This window comes from Mastomys coucha, unplaced genomic scaffold, assembly GCF_008632895.1.
Source record: "Mastomys coucha isolate ucsf_1 unplaced genomic scaffold, UCSF_Mcou_1 pScaffold2, whole genome shotgun sequence".
NCBI classification, from domain to species: domain Eukaryota; kingdom Metazoa; phylum Chordata; class Mammalia; order Rodentia; family Muridae; genus Mastomys; species Mastomys coucha.
The window spans coordinates 19,886,727-19,911,086 of record NW_022196902.1 but is presented as its reverse complement, the minus strand read 5'-3'; the positions used below and the strand labels follow the sequence as shown (position 1 = coordinate 19,911,086).

At 37.0% G+C, this 24,360-nt stretch overlaps 1 protein-coding gene across 1 annotated transcript in view; it reads left to right on the top strand.

Annotated features, from left to right (window-relative positions):
- Lama2 (laminin subunit alpha 2) overlaps positions 1-24,360 on the top strand; it is a 668,494-nt gene that overhangs the window by 342,389 nt on the left and 301,745 nt on the right. Inside the window, exon 13 of the mRNA XM_031380750.1 lies at positions 23,925-24,026. Coding sequence (XP_031236610.1) covers positions 23,925-24,026 — 102 coding nt within the window. The remainder of the gene's footprint in view (positions 1-23,924; positions 24,027-24,360) is intronic.

Genomic DNA, 24,360 nt, shown 5'->3' with positions numbered 1-24,360 from the left:
GCACGGTTCTTCTTGATATTACTGCTGCTTCTTCTGCTTCTGCTGCTGCTGCTGCTGCTGCTGCTGCTGCTTCTGCTTCAGCTTCGGCTTTGGCTTCGGCTTCTGCTTCTTCTTCTTCTGCTTCTTCTTCTGCTTCTTCTTCCTAGGTGCCGCAGGTCTGCTTGCTTCCATGGAGTGGCCCCGACTGTCTGGGGACAGCCCCTTATATACCCAAGCCTGAGCCACCAAGTCCTCCAGGATTGGTTCCCTGTCAAACCCTCATTAGCATACACCTGCTCAGGAAGGACGCATGCACAGTATATACCCACTCGGGAGGGCGCATGCGCAGTATACACCCACTCGGGAGGCGCACATGTGCAGAATAGTCTGTTGCTACAGTGTATCAGGAACCAGCGCCGCTAACGATCGTATCCAAATGGCTGCCTACAAGTGGTGCTCTCTAAAATTGTACTTAGAACATCTCAAATGTCAAATGATTTAACACCTTGAAGGAAAATGTCAGTTTCAGAAACAGCTTACCATTAGACATTATAGATATTTGTTATAAATGCATAGTTGTATTTTGATTGCATATAGTTATTTTTGAAGTACCCACAGAACACACATGGAGTTCCACAAAAAATTCCCAAATGTCCACCTTTTTCACCTTGATTAAAACTGCATTTTGTTATGTTCTTTCCTTTTACCCCATAATCCAAAAACATGCTTTTTGTTTGGTAGAATAATGTTATCACAGAGCAGTCATACAATATGGCTCTACTTTTTGTCAAGAGTGCTGGGCTTAGCAAAGTCACTTTAAACTTTAAGGAATCTATTTTGGTGTTTAACTCTTACTTTTGACATGATTTATATTCTGAGTTTATCTCAGTGTCTTCCTGCTTGAAACTCAGCAGAATGACATTATCTGAAAAAGTCCCTGTCATACACAGCTTCTGCCTGGGCTGCAGACCTGGTACTGGAAGCCTGTCAGAATGTTCACTGATTCTTCCTTTTCTGGATATTAGGATTTAATCTACTAAATTCTCTTGCTCCCTGAGAGCTGTGCAGCCAACAAATGTCTTATAATAATGCCTCTCCCAAAAGTTATAATACATTATTTCAAAATTATAATCACAGCACCTGACTCTAAACCAGAATTCTGGGTAGATTTTCAGAACTCCTAACCAGTGACCTTCTCATGGGGCATTTATTTATATCACTGATTCTCAATCTTCCTCATACAGTTCCTCATGTTGTGGTGATCCCCAATCGTAAAACTATTTTGTTGCTACATCAAAACTACAATTTTGCTATTCTTATGAGTTGTAATCTAAATGCATATAGATATTTACAGAATAAATACAGATATATAGAGTAACTGATATGCATCCTCAGTGGGGTCATGGCCTACAGATTGAGAATTTCTGAATTATGGTTCTAAAATGAAATTTATTTATATTGCTATAGACAGATGTAGATGGATAAATGATAGCCCCCTAAAACGATACAAGTATCATAATATCTCAACCTTGTAAATATGTTACTATATCTGATCAAATGTATTTTGTAGCTTGGTGTGATTGTCATACTTTTAATCTCAGAATTCTGGAGGTGTCTTAGGGTTTTACTGCTGTCAACAGATGCCATAACCAAGGCAATTTCATAAGAACAACATTTAATTGGGGCTAACATACAAGTACAGAGGTTCATTTCATTAACATCAAAGCAGAAACAGGGCAGCATCCAAGCAGGCATGGTGCAGGAAGAGTTTAGATTTCTACATCTTCATTTGAAGGCTGCTAGCAGAATACTGACTTCTAGGCAGCTAGGAGTAGGGTCTTAAAGCCCATGCCAACTTTGATCCACCTACTCCAACAAGACCACATCTGCTCCAACAAGGCCACACCTCCAAATAGTGCTACTCCCTGGGACAAGCTTATAGAAACCATCACAGGAGGCAAAGGCAGGTCTTTGAATTTGAGGCCATCATGATTTGCTATGTAGTTTCAGATGATGCTAAAATTCTTGTCTTCTTGTCTCTACCTCTCAAGTGCTAGGATGTACTCCTGGATTTATGCAGTGTTGGAGTTTGACACGGGGCTTTCTGTATAACCTGCTTGGCAAGGACATCATTGGCTGAATTATATCCTTAACTCCAGAATGGCCCTGAAGTGAATGTCTATCTTAGATGAAGCAGAAGAGTACAATCTAATTACAAGAGGCAATAAAAACAAAAGAGCTTCAGAGTGTTATCACTACAGAGAGACAAGAACTTGAGATTTGAATGAGGAACTAGACTTGTTGCATTCAACAGAGAGCCAGGAATGTGGACCTTCACAGGGCGAAGGGCCTCTCCTCCCGTTGATGACCAACTTGGCCATCCTCTATTATACATACGATGCTGGGGCCATTAATCCTACTATGTGTACTCTTTGGTTGGTAGTTTAGTTTCTGGGAGCTCTTAAGGTACTAGTTTGTTCATATTGTTGTTTGTCCTAAGGGGCTGGAAACCCTTCAGCTCCTTGAGTCTTTTCTCTAGCTCTTTCATTGGGGACCCTGTACTCAGTTGAATGGATGGCTGTGAGCCTCTACTTCTGTATTAGTCGGGTACTGTCAGAGCCTCTCAGGAGACAATAGTACTAGTACCCTCAGAGCTCCCAGGGACTAAAACTCCAATCAAAGAGTACACAAGGGGGGACTTATAGCTCCAGCAGACTGTATATAGCACAGGATGGCCAAGTTGTTCATTAATGGGAGGAGAGGACCTCAGCCCTGTGAAGGTTCTATGCTCCGGTGTAGGAGAATGCCAGGGCCAGGAAGTGGGAGAGGGTGGGGTGGTAAGAAGGGGGAGGGGAAAGGAAACAGGAGATTGTTTTAGTCTTTGGTTTTGGGGTTTTTTATTTTATTTTATTTTATTTCATTATTTGATTTTCTTTTTCTTTTTTCTTTTGGAGGGTAACCTGGGAAAGGAGATATTGCAAATAAAGAAAACATCTAATAAAAAAAGAAGGAATGAAGTATCCACATTTTGGTTTTCCTTGTTCTTGAGCTTCTTGTGGTTTGTGGATTATACTTTGTGTATTCCGATCTTCTGGGCTAATATCCACTTATCAGAGAGTGTGTTCTTTTGTTATTGGGTTACCTTACTCAGGATAATATTCTCCAGATCCATCCATTTCCCTAAGAATTTCATAAGTTCATTGTTTTTAATAGCTGAGTAGTACTCCATTGTATAGATGTAGCACATTTTCTGTATCCATTCCTCTGTTGAGGGACATCTGGGTTGTTTCCAGTTTCTGGCTATTATAAATAAGGCTGCTATGAACATAGTGGAGCATGTGTTCTTATTACATGTTGGAGCATCTTCCGGATACCAGGAGTGGTATAGCTGGGTCCTCTACTAGTACTATGTCCAATTTCCAGAAGAACTGCCAAACTGATTTCAGAGTGGTTGTATGAGCTTGCAATCCCACCAGCAATGAAGGAGTATTCCTCTTTTTCCACAACTTTTCCAGCATCTGCTGTCACCTGAGTTTTTTATCCTAGCCATTCTGACTGGTGTGAGGTGGAATCTCAGGGCAAAAAGGTTTTCTATACTTGACCAAAATACAAAATGTGGGGTTTGCATTCTTATGAATTGTGGCAAAGCAAAAACAATCAACTAACTCTCTTCACTATCTTGTGCATGTGTACACTTAGAACAGGAGAAAACTATCATCAACTAGAAAGTAAAACTATGCTAATTGGATTATCTGAAAATAGCTAAAATTGCAATGGAATTTTATTTGATCTAGTTAAGCACTTGAAGTTTCTTGAAAGCCATGTATATAAACTAAGCTATTATAGAATTTAATAATATGATATGTATTCTACTTAATGAGCAGGATTTACACTGACATTCTACAGTTCTCATTTTTTACATATAATGCAGCTCTGGAAAATGGACATTCTACCATTAATTTGCCCAGAAATCCCTATTATATCTAAACTTGCATCAAGAAGACTTTCCCTATATGATTCTTTCCTTTCTTGACTTTGAACTCTTATTGGTAATTTTAAAGTGTATTTGTAAATTTGAACATTGTGAAAGATTTTTGACTGATTTTGTTTTTTGTCCTTTTATTGAACATAGATTCTTAAAAAAATCCTGCCCATAGTTTCCCCTCACTCTACTCCTCTCAGCCACACCCCCACCAGCATCCTTCCCTACTAGATCTCCTCCCTTTCTGTCTTTCATGAGAAAAGAACAGTCTTCTAAGAGATCACAACAAAACATGACAAAATAAAACATAGTAAAATGAAGGAAAAACTATTAAATTGAAGTTGGACATGACAACTCAATAGGAGAAAAGGAGACCCAAGAGCAGGCACAAAAGTCAAAGCCCCACTTGTTCTCACTTTCAGAAGTCACGTTTCTCTTTCAGTAGCCTGCAGAATACCTACTTGCAACCAAAGACACTAGTGCATAGGTGTGAAGGCTATATGTAGGCACCAGTTTAACTTCTCCATGTTCAATGGGTTGTAAGGGTGTTATCCTTGGGAATGAACCCCTGCCCTCAGTTTTTGGAGAAAAACTCTTTGTATTGATAACAGCTCGAGTTGTTTTGGGGTTTCCATGGAATTCCCTTGGCCAACAACTCAATTGAATAAAACTTAGTCCTACAACTGTAAGTCTTGCGTGGAGAAAAGAGAAGGTCAGTTGGGATTCCATATCTCCTATTATTCGTAGTCTTCTTAGGATCACCTTCAAAGATTCTAGGAAGTTTCCACTGTTAGGCTTCTACACCACCCTCCAAATGGTCTCTAATTCCCACTGGCTCTCCCTTCACTTTCTCTACCTACCTCATCTCCCCCACCCACCCTAAGTCTATCCATAAAATCTATTTTATTTCCCACTTCCAGGGAAATCCATGCATCCTGCCCCACCCCAAAATCTCCTCTTTATCTAACTACTCAGTATCTATAGATTATAACATGGTTACAATTTATTTAATAACTAATATTCACTTATAAGTGAATAGAATACATACCATAGTTATATTTCTGGGTCTAGGTTACCTTAGTCAGGATGATTTTTTTCTAGAACCATCCATTTGCCTGAAAATTCCATGATGTCATTTTAACAGCTGAGTTATACATATTTATATTTATATATATTATATATATAATATATAATGTGTTATGTATACATATATAAAATATTTATGTATTATATAAATGTACCACATTATCTTTATTCATTCTTCAATTGAAGGACACCTAGGTTCTTTCCAGTTTCTGGCTATTATACAGCTTCAATGAACATGGTTTAGCAAGCTGTCCTTATGGTAGGGTGAGTGTCTTTTGAGTATATGCCCAAGAGTGCTATACCTGGATCTTGAGGTAGATTTATTTCCAACTTTTTGAGGAGCCACCATATTGATTTCTATAGTAGCAATAGAAGCTTGCACTCTCACCAGCAATGGAAGAATATTCTCCTTCTTACTCATCCTCACCAGCATAATCTGTCACTTGTGTGATTATCTTAGCTATACTGACGGGTGTAAGGTGGAATCTCAATGTAATCTTGATTTGAATTTCTCTGATGGCCAATGATGTTGAGCATTCCTCTGAGCGTTTCTCAGCCATTTGACTTTTCTCTATTAAGAATACTCTGTTTATATCTATACCTACTGGGTCATTTGTTTTGTTCGTATCTAGATTTTGAGTTCTTTGTATGTTATGTATATTAATCTTCTATCAGATGGGACGTAGCTAAATATCTTTTCCCATTATGTGGACTGCTGCTTTATCCAGCTGATGGTGTCCTTTGCCTTACAGAAACTTTGAAGATTCCTGATGTCCCATTTATTAATTGTTAGTAATAGTTCCTGCACTGTCAGTGTTCTGTTCAGAAAGTTATATCCAGTGCCAGTACATTCATGACTATTCCCTCTTTCTTTTCTGTTGAGTTCAATGTTTATGGTTCAGAAAGTTATATCCAGTGCCAGTGCACTCACTATTCCCACTTTATTTTCTGTTGAGTTTAATGTTTACGGTTTTATGTTGAGGTCTTTGATCCACTTAGATTTCAGTTTTGTTCAGAGTGATAATATTGACCTATTTTCATTTTTCAGCATGTAGATATCTAGTTTGACCAGCACCATTTGGTGAAGATGCTGTCTTTTTTCCAATGTGTACTTATCACTCTTTATCAAAAATTAGGTGTCTACTTTGTTTGGATTTATGTACGAGGCTTCAGTTTGATTCCATTGATCAACATGTCTGATTTTTTTTGCCAATACCATGTATCTTTTATTACTATTGCACCTTTGTAGTACGAATTGAAATTGGGATGATAGCACCAGGAGTTCTTTGCTTGTTTAGAATTGTTTTAGCAATCAAGGTCTTTTTTTTTTTTTAATTTTATTTTTTTTGTTGTTGGTTTTTTGTTTCCATGTGAAATTGAGAATCATATCTCTAATATCTAAAAAGAATTGTGTTGGAATTTTTATGGGGATTGCATTGAATCTGTTAATTGATTTTGGTAGTTTGGTAGTTGGATTACTATGTTAATCCTCCTGATCAATGAGCATGGGAGATCTCTCTTCTGGTACCATCTTAAACATCTTTCTTCAAAGATTTGGAGTTTTTTTTTTATCATTCAAGTTTTTCACTTGTACTTGATTAGAGTTCCCCCAGGATGTTTTACATTATTTGAGGCCATTGTCAATGATGTTGTTTCCCTGTTTTTTTTTTTCTCAGTTGATTTGTCATTTCTATATAAGGATGTTACCAATTTTGTTTGTTTCTTTGGTTTTGTTTGTTTGGTTTTTTTTTTTGTGTGTGTGTGTGTGTGTGTGTATGTTAGTTTTTTATCCATCCACTTTGCTGAAAGTGTGTATTCATCAGCTATAGGAGTTCCCAGGTGGAATTTATAGGGTCACCTATATATACTACCATATTATCTACAAATAAAGATACTTTGACTTCCTTTCCAATTCATATCGTCTTTATCTCCCTCAGTTGTCTTATTGCTGTACCTAAGACTTCAAGTGCTATATTGAATAGATATAGAGAGAGTGGGCAATTTTGTCTGGTTTCTGATTTCAATGAATTGCTTTGAGTTTCTGTTCATTTAATTTGTTATTGACTATAGGCTTGCTGTGAATTGCCTTCATTATGTTGAGGTATGTCTCTTGTTTCCCCAATCTCTCCAGGAATTTTTATCATGAAGGGCACTGGATTTTATGAAAGGCCTTCTGGTTATCTAAGGAAATGATCACATGTTTTTTTTCCTTTCAGTTTGCTTATATGGTGAATTACATTTATTGATTTTCATATACTGAACCATTCCTGCATCTCTGAGATAAAGCCTACTTGGCCATTATGGATGATATTTTTGCTGTGTTCTTGGATTCCATATAAAAGTACTCTTTGAGTATTTTGTATCTATGTACATCAACAAAATTGGTTTGTAGTTATTCCTTTTTGCTGAGTTTTTATATGGTTTCAGTATCAGGGTAACTCTGACATCTGAAAATGACAATGGCAATGTTCCTTCTATCTCTATTTTGAGGGTTAATTAGATAAGTATTGGTGTTAACTCTTCTATGAAAGTCTGGTAGAGTTCTGTACTAAAAGTATCTAGGCCTGGACATGTTTTAGTTGGGAAACTTTTAATCATTGCTTCTGTTTTACCCTTTATTATAGGTCTATTTAAATTATTTATCCACAAAGGCTTCAATGACTCACTGGGATGGATGCCAAAGAATATGTGCTCTATTTTAAAATCAACATAACAAGCTAAAGCAAATTTAAAAACCTATATTAAGCCAAACAATTAATATATATGATCACATATTAACATGTGAAACTGAAGCCCAAGGCCCAGATTCTCTGCCAATATTTGCATTTTGACTTTTGCTTATTATGTGTCTTCCCAGTATCATGTTTTCTCTTTGTTAAAATAATGACTTCATTAAAAACAAAATAACCCAAGATTTTTCAACAAATGAGGATATGAATATAGTTCATTGGATTTTGTTTGCCTGATGATGTATGATCAATTTGAAAGTTAGCTTGCAGATTAAGAAGTGCTGGAATGTTGTTCATGTTCTCAAAATACCACTCATTTGGCATGTGAAAACTGAAGCTCAGAACCAGCTGAATAAATGTTATTTTGCTTTTGCTCACTAGTGAATTCAAGAATTATTTTTATTATATAAGAATTATAACAGCCATTCTGAGAATTGCATGAGTGGCCTAAATTGGTTTAATTTAAGAAAAAAATAATGGTCAATACATTTGTATCTCAGTAGTTATGTTATGGATTTCCTTACAAAGGCATCCTGTTTCTTCTTCTCCATGGGACAAGTTGCTGTTACATGGACCACAAAGATTCTGGAGCTTTGAACTAGCAAAGTGTTTGCTGCTGTCATGTTCTTTGCTGATGCAAGTATGTGAAGATGTGAAGTGCTGGACACGTAATTGGAAATGGTTTATATTAGTTGTTAGCAGCTCTGGAAGCCTTCTCACTGATAACACCCGACCCATGCATTTTCACATTCCAAGATCTAAATGGAGCTCAATGAGGGAAATAAATGACAAGCCTGACATTTAATGAGACATAAAAGCTTTTGACTGTGACCTTGAGATGTGATTTGGTATTTATGATGTGAAATGACTTCCTTTCTTCCAAGTGGAGAAACATCTGCTCTGTGTGGAAGGGGTTTCATTAAGAAACAAAACAAAACAAACTAAAAAAAAAAAAAACAGACAAAACAAGAAAAACAAAAACAGCAACTGTATATAAAATCAAATACATGCTGCAAAATCTAAAGCAGTTGGTGAAAGTTCATAAGACACATGAAAGTGTCCGTCTCCCCCCACAAAGTATGCATTTACTGTGCTAATGTGAGAGAGCATGAAGAGAACAAGTCTCCCAAGCTGCACAAACATTTGCAGCCCCACGAGAGTGTGAGAAAGTGTGTTTCATGTAGTGATTGATAGCGAGAGTTTCCTGGCCACTTTGAACTCCTAGCAGGGACTGTGGGGTGCCCTGAGGGGCTGTCTGCTTTTGTGTGTCAGGAACTCTGTTTTGTTAGAAAATAGTAAAGAACACTGTTTGTATTCCCTTTGTTCTTGAAGGCAATCTATACTGTGTGGGAATTAAGCAATGTAGAAAAACATCCCAAACTTATTTGTACATCAGCTTCACTAAGAAACTGGGCATGATTCTTACTTTTCTTCACGTTTGTTCTCCTCTTTCTGCATTAATTTTTATCCCTCCTATGCTTCTTGTGGCTAGGAATGACATAGTCTGAACTACTTAATAATATATACATGATTAGATATGGAGATCCTGACAAGATTGTTTTTTTGCTTTTTGGTTGGTTCATTGCTTGGTTGGTTGGTTTTAGTTTTTGATACCAGGTCTCAATAAGTAGCCATAGCTGGCCTTGAACTCACCGAAATCCACCTGCCTCTTCCTCCCCAGGACTGTTACCCAAAGCCTTTTATTCTAAGTTAATTATAGAAAATACAAGGATATTAAATGAAGGCAAGTCTGAAGTACTATGTAACACACTCACTGGAAGGCAGTGAGTTCTGCATGACTAAAAATTTTTCCAGTTAAACAAGAGGTCTTGAGAACTCCACTTAAGTTGTATGATCTAAAGAGCATGAATTTTGTATTTACAAAAACTTAAATTCCATGTCAGATAGGTAAAGTATAATTAATGGTGTCAAACAGAGAAATTGTTATATAAGAAAAAAATAGCTGAAATCCCAGCATGAATGGGGTAGTTATTAAGCCCTGCCCCTTCTAGAGGGGCTATTGGGAATTGGTTGTTTGGGGGCAATGGGTCAGTTTCTTCAGGGGTCACTGGCAGGCTACTCAAGCTCCAGTAGATGACCTTGCAGCTATGCACATACCATCAGCACTAAGGAGAATTGGTGAGTTCCAAAAGAAAACAGTGCATGAAACTAGGGAGGGATGGGTGGGTGGATAAGAGAGATGACAGTGTTGATATGCTCAAAGTATAGTATTTGCAAAGGTAACATTTTTAAATATTAAATATAGCTCTTCTTTAAAAATATGCACAGTTGTACTTCCTAAATATATTGAACAGATATCAAAGCAAACAGGACAATTGTTGAAATTACTTTATGAAAGATGATGATTTTAAAGCTCACTGCAGTTAAATTAATTAATTAATCAATCAATTAATATTGTCCCAAGCCATAACTCCAAGCAACACTCAAACGGAGGCATCATATCTGCTCTTTTTCTATCTATATTCCATATTGTGGATTGGGTTTTTTTTTTCTGGTGTGTATGTGTGTTTGCTCAGAAAGAAGTGATTTATTTTTTAAATGACACAGCTAACTGAACACTACTCTTCTGAGAGATGCTTTCCCTAAGTTGTCTATGCCAGCCAAAGGAAAACTCTTTCAGAATTTCTGAATGTATTTTCAAAATATTCTTCATAAAAGCCAAGTTTTGATTTGAAAACAATGACACTCTACAGGTAGTGAAGATTTGCAAATATTTAATTTCATTCACATACTCTAGATAAGAATGCTCATTTTTTTCTTAAAATTTTTAGGGAAAGTTATTTCACCTGATAGGAGTAATTAAAGCACAAATCATATCAAAAATTGTATAAATTTGGGTTAGTTTTGGATTTATATTTTTGTATACAAACACATATATATATGCCATGGAACTGGGTTTGCTGCGGGGACCTCTTGTTCCAAGGGATGAGAGTTCAGGTGGGCAAAATATTCGGTGGATGACAAACAGAGTAGACACAAGGAAGTGCTGAGTCTGAGTGCATTTCTCAAAAATGGCATCATGACTTTTATAGTCATTACAAAAGAGAAATGAAACATCTGGCAGCTCAGCAGTTGAGGTACATCTGAGGACACCTGAAACACACTGGGTCTAAAGCAGCCATCTCTTCTGGACAGGCACTGCACACCACCACCCCCACCCGGCCCCAGTGCTTTGGGCCTGGGGTCGGGGGGCGAGGGCTGGCAATTGCGGATTGCATGAGGTTCAAAGCTCAAATGCTCTGTCTCGAATGCTTGAATCTCGAATCTGAATGTTTAAGTCTGTGCACAAAGTGAAAACCAGGCTTATATAGTATACAGAAAACAGGGCGAATGACAAAAGTCATGTAGGCAGGTGAAGGCCATATCAAGGTCAGTAAGGTCAGACAGCAAGACAGAAGTCACGTAGGCAAGTGATGGTCACATCAAGGTTGGTAAGATCAGGCATCCAGATGCAAAGCAGAAGAGCAGTGGTGCCCATCCCACTGGGGCTATCTTGGCAGTCCCAAGCTCTGGGTCTGTTGGAGGCAATCACCAGGAAGTCCCATTCTAGCAGTTCTTGAGAATGCACTTAAGTGAGGGAAGCCCTTCAATTACTCTCTGGTATGTAAAGCAATTCTGTCTTCTGTGGGACTGCTCTGAGAATTCTAACTATGTTTACAGTTGGCAATAGTGCCTGACCTCTATTCCTAACTCAAGGACACCCTGTCTAATAAGGTATTTTCCTTGTGAGAAATTCCAAGCTAAGGACAACTTGGTAATAAATTAAGATATATTGGAACGCCGTGCTGGCTAGGGAACAATATTTAATCTTAGTTTTAACTATGAATCATTTCTTGGGACACCTATATGCCTGGATAAGAAGGCATGTTGACTATTAGAAAAACTAATCTGGAACACGTCTGAGTTAGGAGATGCCAACGACTGACTGAATACCCAGGAGGCAAACTCCCTTTGAAGCTGTACCCCTCTAGTCCATGATCAGGCCTTCAAGCCTGACACTGCAGACTTTACTGGAGTAGACAAGTGGGTGTGGCATACATTTATAATCCTTGCTTTGAAAATAAACCTAAAACTTGAAGCTAAGAATTACTATCCTTTAAATACAAACATTTCTTTTTTACTGAAGAATGAAACTATCTTTTCCCAAAGTCATACAGTAAATGCAGATATATATATATATATATATATATATATATATATATATATATATATATATATATATATATATATATATGTATACATATATATATATATCTGCTTCAAAATAGTTATCAAATACTATACATGTTTTAGTATAATGTTGTAGTTTAATTTTATTTGATATAACATGAAAAATGCTTCATCAGTTAAATCAATAGCCTCACATAGACTTACCACTCAGAATAAATGTTCATCATTGATTCTTGAGCTAGTCTTGGGAGTGCAAATCCTGGTTTTACCACCCACTGTGACACCATATCCTTGAATATGTGGTGTCATCATTCCGAGTTTCCCAAGGGTTAAAATGAAAGAGTGTCAACAATAACATTCCTGTCTCCCAAGGTGTTGCATATCATCCGTTATTTTTTGAGGATAGGTTAATCTTTGCAATACCACAGCCCAGAGTGGCACCTAAGACGGTGTCCCTGAAGCCTTGCATTCACTCACATCACTTTTATGTCAATGAGACTCCATATTGTAGACATGAGGGTATTTTCAAAGTTTTTTTTTACCATAAATTTTTACTCCCCAGATGATCCTCTATATTGTATACATGCTTCACCCAATATATTTGTTCCTTCCAAACTCTAATAGAGCATATTATTAGAATTTAAATCTTTAACAGCCTTAGTCCATGATGATCTAATAGGATGCATCAAGTTATTTCACTCTTCTCGTAACTGTTGAAGCTTGTTTTGTGACCAATTCTATGGTCAATTTTGGAGAAGGTACCATGAGGTGCTGAGAAAAAGGTAGTATATTCTTTTGTTTTAGGATGAAATGTTCTATAAATATCTGTTAGATCCATTTGGTTCATGATTTCTGTTAGTTTCATCATGTCTCTGTCTCTGTTTAGTTTCCATGATCTGTCCATTGCTGAGAGTGGAGCATTGAAGTCTCCCCCTATTATTGTGTAAGGTACAATGATTGTTTCGAGCTTTAGTAAAGATTCTTTTATGAATGTAGGTGCCCTTGCATTTTAAACATAGCTGTTCAGAATTGAGAGTTCATCTTGGTAGATTTTTTTTCTTTGATGAGTATGAAGTGTCCTTTATTATCTTTTTTGATAACTTTTGGTTGAAAGTCAATTTTGTTCAATATTAGAATGGCTACTCCAGCTTGTTTCATGGGACCATTTGCTTTGGAAAATTGTTTGCCAGCCCTTTACTCTGAGGTAGTGTCTGAACTTGTCAATGAGGTGCAAAATGCTGGGTCCTTTTTACATATCCCATCTGTTATTCTATGTCTTCTTATTGGGGAAGTGAGTCCATTGATGTTAAGAGACATTAAGGAATAGTGATTGTTGCTTCCTGTTAATTTTATTGTTAGAGGTAGAATTATGTTTGTGTGCCTATCATCTTTTGGGTTTGTTGAAAGAAAATTACTTTCTTGCTTTTCCTTGGGTATAGTTTCCCTCCTTGTGTCAAAATTTTCCATCTATTATCCTTTATAGGGCTGGATTCATAGAAAGGTTTTATGTAAATTTGGTATTGTCATGAAATATCTTGGTTTCTCCACCTATTGTAATTGAAAGTTTTGCTGGGTATAGTCGCCTGGGCTCCCATTTGTGTTCTCTTAGGGTCTCTATGACATCTGCCCAGGATCTTCTGGCTTTTATAATCTCTGGTGAGAAGTCTGGTGCCATTCTGGTCTGCCTTTGTATGTTACTTGTCCTTTTTTCCCTTACTGCTTTTAATATTCTTTCTTTGTTTAGTGCATTTGGTGTTTTGACCATTATGTGATTAAAGAAATTTCTTTTCTGGTACAGTCCATTTGGAGTTCTGTAAACTTCTTGTATGTTCGTGGGCCTTTCTTTCTTTAGGTTAGGGAAGCTTTCTTCTATAATTTTATTGAAGATGTTTACTAGCCATTTAAGTTAAAAATCTTCACTCTCTCCTATACCTATTATCTTTAGGCTTGGTTTACTCATTGTATCCTAGATTTCCTGAATGTTTTAGGTTTAGAGCTTTTTGCATTTTTCATTTTCTATGACTGTTATGTCAATGTTTTCTATGGTATCTTCTGCCCCTGAGATTCTCTCTTCTATGTCTTGTATTCTGTTGATGATGCTTGCATCTCTTTCCTAGGTTTTCTAACTCCAGGCTTGTCTCCCTTTGTAAGTTCTTTATTGTTTCTATCTCCATTTTTAGATCCTGGATGGTTTTGTCCAATTCTTTCACCTGTTGGGTTGTTTTCCTGTAATTTTCCTGTAATTCTTTAAGGGATGTTTGTGTTTCCTCTTTAAGGGCTTCTATTTGTTTACCTGTGTTCTCCCGTATGTCTTCAAGAGTATTATTTATGTCCTTCTTAAAGTCCTCTATCATCATCATGAGATGTGATTTTTAAATCCAAATCTTGCTTTTCTTGTGTTGTGGGGTATTCAGTACTTTCTGTGGTGGGAGAACTGAGTTCTGATGCTACCAGTTAGTGTTGGTGTCTGCTGCAAAAGTTCTTGTGCTCGCCCCTTGCCATCTGGTTATCTCTGGTGTTAGTTGGTCTTGCTGTCTCTAACTGGAGCTTGGCCCTCTTGTGGGCCTGTGAGCCTGTGTCCTTAGGTGTGTCAGCACTCCAGGGGTGACTAGCTCTCTCTGGGCAGGATTTGGGTACAGAGGGCTATGGGACAGCCTTAGTTCCAGGGTGCAGATGAAGATTGTCCCTGGCTGCTCTGCAGTTCCTTTGCCCTGTGTGTTCCTGGCAGGTCCCTCTTTGGACAGTTATTGGAGTGAAAGTGGTGGTCTCACCTGTGGGCTTAGGAGTGAGAGCATTCCTGGGAAACCTCCATGTAGGATTTGGGTAGGGTAGGCTGTGGGACAGTCTTAGCTGCAGGGCACAGATGGATACTCATTTTTCTGTGAATGGGTTTCATCACTCAGAATATTTTTTTTTAAAATTCATCCACTCATTTATGAGTTTTATGATTTTATTTTTCATAAGAGCTGAATAATATTTCATTGCATAAATACATGTATTTATTATATGTATATTATATATTCATGCATATGAGCTATTTTCTATTTTGTGGATATTGGAAATAGAGCAGCAATGAGCATGGATAAGCCCTTTAATTCTGAAGTAGGAAGCAGAGTGCTTTGGGTAGATGCCCAGGACCAGGATAGCTACACCATGTGGTAGAAATATTTCTAGCCTATAGACATGTCTGAAAATATGTACACACATACACATAAAAGAATTTAAATGGAATTACCCTCTAATGGGGTAACAGTGCTCCTACTGGACCCTAATCATTAGAAAATAAAATCTCCAGCACTGAAACATCTTTCTGAGTTGATGACCAGTGGGGTCCAGCCAAGACACCCCTAAGCACAGTAAGCTATCATTCCTTCTCTCCAGAATCCTTCTGAAGCTGATGCTATGACTCTTGCTGAAGTCACACATACATGAATCATGAACTAGAGAAGTGAAGCTGGTACCGATGTGGGTAATGTTCAGTGACGAGCTTCTATAGTTTAGAAAGGTGTTATGTAGGCTATCAGAGAGAAGTCACCTTACTTAGCCTCAGTTGAAGCGAATGACATCAATGACTGTAAATTTTCACTGATGTAATAGAGCATGAATTCTATGGAAATAATCAGGTTTCTTCCTATAGAAGCTATACTGTGAGGTGTCTTGCCTTCTAGAGCAATGTTTCTAGAATATATCACCTCTTTTTGGCAACCTCAGCACCTAGGTTGCTACATGCTAATTACCTATTTGCTAAAGGTAACAAAATCTTAAATCTTCTTTGTTGATTTTGCGTCTTCTATAACCTAATACCCTATACCTTGTTTTACTCCAATAATCTCTGGGGGAAACAAAACAGTGCCTCTATTTCAGTGTGATAAATGTATAGAAGACCACAACAGGACTTTGCAGTTCTTTGGGTAGATTGAACATTGAACACACACACTGTAAATAGACACTTACATAGGAGGAAGTTATAATGCTCCAAAATTTTATTCTCTTAAGTGTTCAGAATCCAGAAAGAGGAATCACTTGTCTTGTTTGTTATACTAAACAGAAACTGACAGCTATGTTTAATCTATCTGACGCTGTATTACAAAGCCTTTTAGCCATTTCATTTCATTATATTCCTCTTGAAATATTTGCTCTGGTAAGAAGTAAATATCGGGTTTTACAATCCATTTACTGAAATAACAGTGATGATAATCTGGCATTGCAGACAGAAACCTATTTCCTGAAAAGAATTTCCTCTCCGGGTACAATGTCCTCAATAGTATGTTTCATCTCACACTCCTTCAGTTTATATTTTTTGAAACTTAGTACAATAAACACAAATACAACCCCATAGCCAATACTTTGGTAAAGCTAATTTTAATGAATTAGCTTCAGCCTTTCATACTCACTAGTGAAAAACTTTCCTGATTGATTCAATCTTTTAGACAAAGTGTGCTGTGTATACCATATTGTTATGCTACACAGGTGGCCCATGTTTCATTGAAACATCAATGCTACTGACAAGCTATTTCTTTCCAATGAAGTGAGAATTAAAGCAGATATTCATAAGGAGGATCTATCTGTAATGTTCTGTTCTTTTTTAAATTAGATATTTTCTTCATTTACATTTTAAATGTTCTCCTCTTTCCTGGTTTCCCCTCCAAAATACCCCTTATTCTTTCCCCCTTCCCCTACTCACCAACCCGCCCTCTCCTGCTTCCTGGCCCTGGCATTCCCCTACACTGGGCCATAGAAACTTCACAGGACCAAGGGTCTCTCCTCCCATTGATAAGTGACTAGGCCATTCTCTGTTACATATGCAGTTGGAACCATTAGTCCCACCATGTGTACTCTTTGTTTGGTGGTTTAGTCCCTGGGAGCTCTGGGGCTACTGGTTAGTTCATATTGTTGTTCCTTCTATGGAGCTGCAAACCCCTTCATCTCCTTGGGTCCTTTCTCTAGCTCCTCCATTGGGGACCTTGTGCTCAGTCCAATGAATGGCAGTGAGCCTCAACTTCTGTATTAGTTGGGTACTGTCAGAGCCTCACAGGGGACAGCTATATCAGGTTCCTGTCATCCAGTACTTGTCGGCATCCACAATAGTGTCTGGGTTTGGTGACTGAATATGGGAAGGATTCCCAGGTAGAGCAGTCTCTGGATTGTCCTTCCTTCAGTCTCTGCTCCATAGTTAGTCTTTGCAACTCCTTCCATGGATATTTTGTTTCCTCTTATAAGAAGGATCAAAGTATCCACACTTTGGTATTCCTTCTTTTTGAGCTTCTTGTGGTTTGTGGATTATCTATTGGATAGTCCAAGCTTCTGGTCTAATATTGATTTATCAGTGAGTAGATACTATGAGGGTTCTTTTGTGATTGGGATACCTCACTCACGATGATATTCTCCAGATCCATCAGTTTCCCTAAGAATTTCATAAATTCATCATTTTTAATAGCTAGATAATACATTGTGTAAATGTACCACATTTTCAATATCTACTCCTCTGATGAGGAACATCTGGGTTGTTTCCAGTTTCTGGCTATTATAAATAAGGCTGCTATGGACATAGTGGAGCATGTGTCCTAATTACATTTTGGAGAATATTCTGGATATATGCCCAGGAGTAGTATAGCTGGGTCCTTAGGTAATACTATGTCCAATTTCCTGAGGAACTGCCAAACTGATTTCCAGAGTGGTTGTACCAGTTTGCAGTCCCACCAGCAATGAAGGAGTGATCCTCTTTCTCCACAACTGGGTCAGCACCTACTGTCACCTGAATTTTTTATCCTAGCCATTCTGACTGGTGTGAGGTGGAATCTCAGGGTTGTTTTGCTTTGCATTTCCCTGATGACTAAGAATATTGAACATTTCTTTAGGTGCTTCTCAGCCATTCGGTATTCCTCAGTTGAAAATTATTTGTTTAACTCTGTACCCCATTTTTAATAGGGTTATTTGGTTCTCTGGAGACTAACTTCTTGAGTTCTTTGTATATATTGGATATTAGCCCTCTGTCAGATATAGGATTGGTAAATATCTTTTCCCAATCTGTTGGTTGCCATTTTGTCCTATTGACAGTGTTCTTTGCATTACAGAAGCTTTGCAATTTTATGAAGTCCCATTTGTCAACTCTTGATCTTAGAGCTTATGCTATTGGTGTTCTGTTCAGGAAACTTTCTCCTGTGCTCATGTGCTCTTCCCCACATTCTTTTCTATTAGTTTCAGTGTATCTAGTTTGATGTGGAGGTCCCTGATCCACTTGGACTTGAGCTTTGTACAAGGAGATAGGAATGAATCAATTAGCCTTCTTCTACATGCTAACTGCCAATTGAACCAGCACCATTTGTTGTAAATGCTGTCTTTTTTCCACTGGATGGTTTTAGCTCCTTTGTCGAAGATCAAGTGACCATAGGTGTGTGGATTCATTTCTGGGTCTTCAATTCTATTCCATTGATCTACCTGCCTGTCCCTATACTAGTCCCTAAACCTATACTGTTCCTAAACCATGCAGTTTTTAATCACAATTGCTCAGTTTAATCACAATTGTACAGTTTAAGGTCAGGGATTGTGATTCCACCAGAAGTTCTTTTATTGCTGGGAATAGTTCTTGCTACCCTAAGTCTTTTGTTATTCCAGGTGATTTGCAAATTGCTTTTTCCAACTCTGTGAAGAATTGAGTTGGGACTTTGATGCAGATTGCATTGAATCTGTAGATTGCTTTTGGCAAGATGACCATTTTTACTATATTAATCCTGCCACTCTATGAGCATGGTAGTTCTTTCCATCTTTTAAGTTCTTCTTCGATTTCTCTCTTCAGGGACTTGAAGTTCTTGTCATACAGATCTTTTACTTGCTTAGTTAGAGTCACTCCAAGGTATTTTATATTATTTGTGACTATTGTGAAGGGTGCTTTTTCCCTAATTTCTTTCTCAGCCTGTTTATCCTTTGTGTAGAAGAAGATCATTGACTTGCTTGAGTTGATTTTATATCCAGCAAGTTTGCTGAAGTTGTTTATCATGTTTCAGGGTTCTCTGGTAGAATTGTTGAGGTCACTTAAGTATACTATCATATCTGCAAATAGTGATAACTTGACTTCTTCATTTCCAGTTTGTATCCCTTTGACCTCCTTTTGTTTTCTTATTCCTCTGGCTAGGACTTCAAGTACAATATTGATTAGATAGGGAGAGAGTGGGCAGCCTTGTCTAGACCCTGATTTTAGTGGGATTTTTTTCAAGTTTCTCTCTATTTTGTTTGATGTTGGCTACTTGTTTACTATATATTGCTTTTATTATGTTTAGGTATGGACCTTGAATTCCTGATCTTTCTAAGATTTTTCTCATGAAGGGATGTTAGATTTTGTCAAATGATTTCTCAACATCTAATGAGATGAACATATGGTCTTTTTCTTTGAGTTTGTTTATATAGTGGATTACATTGATGGATTTCAGTATATTGAATCATCCATGTATCCTTGAGATGAAGCCTACTTGATCATGATGGATGATTGTTTTGATGTGTTCTTGGATTTGGTTTGCAAGAATTTTATTGAATATTTCTGCATCAATATTCATAAGGGAAATTGGTCTGAAGTTTTCTTTTTTTGTTAGGTCTTTGTGTTGTTTAGGTATCAGAGTAATTGTAGCTTCCTAGGACAAATTGGGTAGAGTACCTTCTGTTTCTATTTTGTGGAATAGTTTGAGGAGTATTGGTATTAAGTCTTCTTTGAAGGTCTAATAAAACTCTGCACTAAACCTATCTGGTACTGGGAATTTTTTTGGTTAGGAGAATATCAATGGATGTTTCTATTTTGTTAGGGGATATGGGACTTTTTAGATTACTTATCTGATCTTGATTTAACTTTGGTACCTGGTATCTGTCTAGAAAATTGCCCACTTCATCCAGGTTTTCCAGTTTTGTTGAGTATAGTCTTTCGTAGTAGGATCTCATGAGTTTTTGGATTTCCTCAGTTTCTGTTGTTATGTCTCCCTTTTCATTTCTAATTTTGTTAATTAGGTTACTATCTCCATGCCTTCTAGTTTGTCTGGCTAAGGGTTTATCTATTTTGTTGATTTTCTCAAAGAACCAGCTCCTGGTTTGGGTTGATTCTTTATATAGTTATTTTTTCTACTTGGTTGATTTCAGCCCCGAGTTTGATTATTTCCTGCTGTCTACTCCTCTTAGGTGAATTTGTTTATTTTGTTCTAGAGCTTTCACATGTATTGTAAAACTGCTAGTGTATGCTCTCTCCAGGTTCTTTTTGGAGGCATTCAGAGCTATAAGTTTTCTTCTTAGGACTGCTTTCATTGTGTCCCATAAGATTGGTTATGTTGTGGTTCATTTTCATTAAACTCTAGAAAGTCTTCCATTTCTTTCTTCATTTCTTCCATGACTAAGTTATCATTGAGTAGAGTGTTGTTAAGCTTCCACATGTATGTGGGCATTCTATTGTTTATGTTGTTATTGAGGAACAGCCTTAGTCCATGGTGATCTGATAGGATACAAGGAATTATTTCAGTCTTCTTGTATCTGTTGAGGCCTGATTTGTGACCAATTATATGGTCAGTTTTGGAGAAGGTATCATAAGGTGCTGAGAATTAGGTATATCCTTTGGTTTTAGGATATAATATTCTATAGATATCTGTTAAATCCATTTCATCCATTACTTCTGTTAGTCTTACTGTGTCTTTGTTTAGTTTCTGTTTCCATGATCTGTCCATTTCTGAGAGTGGAGTATTGAAGTCTCCCACTATTCTTGTGTGCAGTGCAATGTATGCTTTGAGCTTTAAAATGAATTCCTTTATGAATGTAGATGCCCTTGCATTTGGAGCATAGAGGTTCAGAATTGAGAGTTCCTCTTGGTAGACTTTTAATTTTGATGAGTATGAAGTGTTTCTCCTCATCTTTTTTGAACATTTTATGTTGAAAGTTGATTTTATTCAATATTAGAATTGGTACTCCAGCTTTTTTCTTGGGACTGTTTGCTTGGAAAATTGTTTTCCAGCCTTTTACTCTGAGGTAGTATCTGTCTTTGTCATTGAGGTTGGTTTCCTGTATGCAACAAAATGTTGGGTCCTGTTTATGTAACCAGCCTGTTAGTGTATATCTTTTTATCAGAGAATTTGAGCCATTGTTATTAATAGTTGTTAAGGAAAAGTAATTGTTGCTTCCTGTTATTGTTGTTGTGAGAGTTGGAATTCTGTTCATGTGGCTATCTTCTTTTAGTTTAGTTGAAAGATTACTTTCTTGATTTTTCTAGGATGTAGTTTCCCTCCTTGTGTTAGCGTTTTACATTTATTATCCTTTGAAGGGCTGAATTTGTGGAAAGATGTTGTGTAAATTTGGTTTTTTCATGGAATACCTTGGTTTCTCCATCTATAGTAATTGAGAGTTTTGCTGGGTATAGTAACCTAGGCTGGTCTTTGTGCTTTCTTAGGCACTGTATGACATTAGCCCAGGATCTTTTGGCTTTCATAGTCTCTGGTGAGAAATCTGGTGTAATTCTGATAGATCTGCCTTTATATGTTACTTGACCATTTTCCCTCACTGCTTTTAATATTCTTTCTTTGTTTTGTGCATTTGTTATTTTGATTATTATGTAATGGGAGGAATTTCTTTTCTGGTCCAAACTATTTGGAGTTCTGTAGGCTTCTTTATGTTTAGGGGCATCTCTTTCTTTAGGTTAGGGAAGTTTTCTTCTATAATTTTGTTGAAGGCATTTACTCGCCCTTTAGGTTGGAAGTCTTCATTCTCTTCTATACCTATTATCCTTAGGTTTGTTTTTCTCATTGTGTCCTGGATTTCCTGTAGTCTAATCCATCCAGTAAATACAATAACTACATGGAAGTGACCTCAAGTGCCCTACTTCTATCTGTGCAAAGCCCCATTTCTCTTTCTAGCTCATGGAGAGATAGCAAGAAAGCATTTCTACTAAATGGCAGTAAATTGGATGTCCTATTGATGTACAACAAGGCTTAATAAAATTATGAAAATGAACTAATTTGAAAGCCCTGATGATTGGATTTATAAATGGATTTTAGAAAGATCCAAATTATGGCAAATTAACTACATGTAGTACATGTTTTCCACAGATCCCATGTCTTGTTGAACTATTCAGTAAATATTATTAGGCACATCTGTACCCATTGTAAAACCCTTCAGGTCTAATATTCATGATGCTTTATGATTCCTTACTACACTTCAGAAGGATTAAAAAATGTTTTTCCTTAGAGGTTTGGCTTTTGAGACATAAACCAGGCAAATAGAAAAGTATTTGAGCTACTAAAAACCTACAGGGATTCTATAAGATATTCTCTAACAAGAACATTCTAATTTGAAAATAATTTAATAATGTAAAAACAATATTGAGTTACATACAAAGTTACAAAATTAAAATGCACCATTTGCCTTAGCCCAGCAATGGAAGTTTAAAAAATGATCAAGTTTCACTTCTAGAAAGATTCAGGAAATGAAGGTAAAGGTGGGTATATTGAATATTTGAGATGTTATTAGACAATCATTTAATATACAACTCTGAGTTCAGTTATGTCACCCAGAATGCCAAGTCCCCTGTTACCTCAGACAAGGTTTATATTCCAAGTTGGAATCTTTAATGTCTACCTCCTGCTGCATCTGTTTATTAATTTAGAAAACACTAAATAATTCAGATTTCTTTGAGATGTTAATGAAAACTAGTGCAGCCTTTTTAACCTCTGACTGATTATGTCTCTGGTTTGAACAAACTGGCTACGTGAAATGTTAGATGCTAATCCTAATAGAGCTAAAACCTTGGTATACAGATCCCACCACTTATAATAATTCCAACTGCTATTGTCATGCCTACATTTATTATTTTATATATGAAAAGACATTAGAGTAGCACATTTCTCAGTGAAGTAGGGGAATATTTTCTGAATTTAGGTCACTCCAGAGTACCATGTAATGGGCTCTTCTAAGCCAATACTGAGCTGCAGTGTAAAATCCCATGTAATGAGCCATAGCAAGCTCTGTTGGACCCACTATGGGACAACTCCAAGAGATCAGTACTCTCCTCCATCCACTACCTCTCCAGGCAGTACCTTCTTTTCAGGGTCTGCCATGAAAGGACAAGCAGAGCCCACGTCCTAAAAGCTGGGACTCTGCATATCAGCACAAAGCCAGCAGCAGAATCCAGACCATCAGCTTTGCTCTAGGAATCCAGAATGTCTTTGTTTCCAGTGCCAGGAAAGAATTTTTAAAGGCCTGTCACATTTGCATTGAGTCTGTCACTCAGAGATCTAATTTTGATTCCTGCCCTGTAAAATGATCTTGTGTTCCATTAAAAAATATGTTTTTACAAGGTTAATGTCAGTGTCAGAAAATGTAGGCATCAGGCAGACGTTAGAAGGAATGAAGTTTGCTTAATGAAAAGGGGGCAATAACATTTATTCAAAGTAGCTTATTTGATTACATAACCAAAAGTAGATGTTCTTGGGCAATTCTGATTGAATCTGCATGTAAATTTTCAGCTAAACTTTATTTTTATTTGACCAATAGTGTTTTTCAACTTAGCTCTTTGTCTATGTAAAGTGTCTTTGAAATGGAAGAATGTCTGTTGAGTGCATTCAGAGTAACAAATGTAAGTAACCATAGGGATGCATAGAATCTGTCTACTGATCCTTCTCTGTTTTGGGATTCTGAAACTAGAACAAAGAAGATAACAGGGGAATCTGTGATTAGAACGAAGCTTCCTTCATCAAGCCTGCATTACTAGGAAAATAGTACATGGATTTATATTTATGTCAAGCTTGCTGGTGTGAGCAAAGGTTAACATAAAGGTTATTCCTACAGAAAGATCTGTCCTCTTCACTTTGAACTCTAGTGGGTGCTGCTTCTCCAAGTATTGCCCTCTACAATAACAAAATGATTTTAAGGTAGTATATAAAAGATTATTTAAAAACAAACTCCTTTTCTGAAATTATCATGCATCTCTTCTCTTCCAGCTTCCAGCTGTAGGAGGACACTTGTCATTTATCATCTCATATGACCTCGAAGAAGAGGAAGATGATACAGAAAAAATCCTTCAACTGATGATTATCTTAGAGGTAGGAAAATAAATGTGTCACTTTCCAAACATATGCTATCTCTATTTAGCTTAGGTCATTCACATTGCTTATAATACAAGTTGGCTGATGTATATTTACACACTATGAAAGAAAATATACCTTAGCAATTTCATGCCATGCACATGTTTTAATCTGAAACATATCAAGGAAATAAAAATAAATGAGTTCTGGTGAAAAAGGAGAGACTATTTGGTAATATTTTGAAACTTATTGTTAAAACATTATCGTATTTTCATGCTGATAAGGTTGTATGATCCATGTGTTCAGGTCAGTACTGATTTATGTAACATATTATATTATAAATTCTATTGTT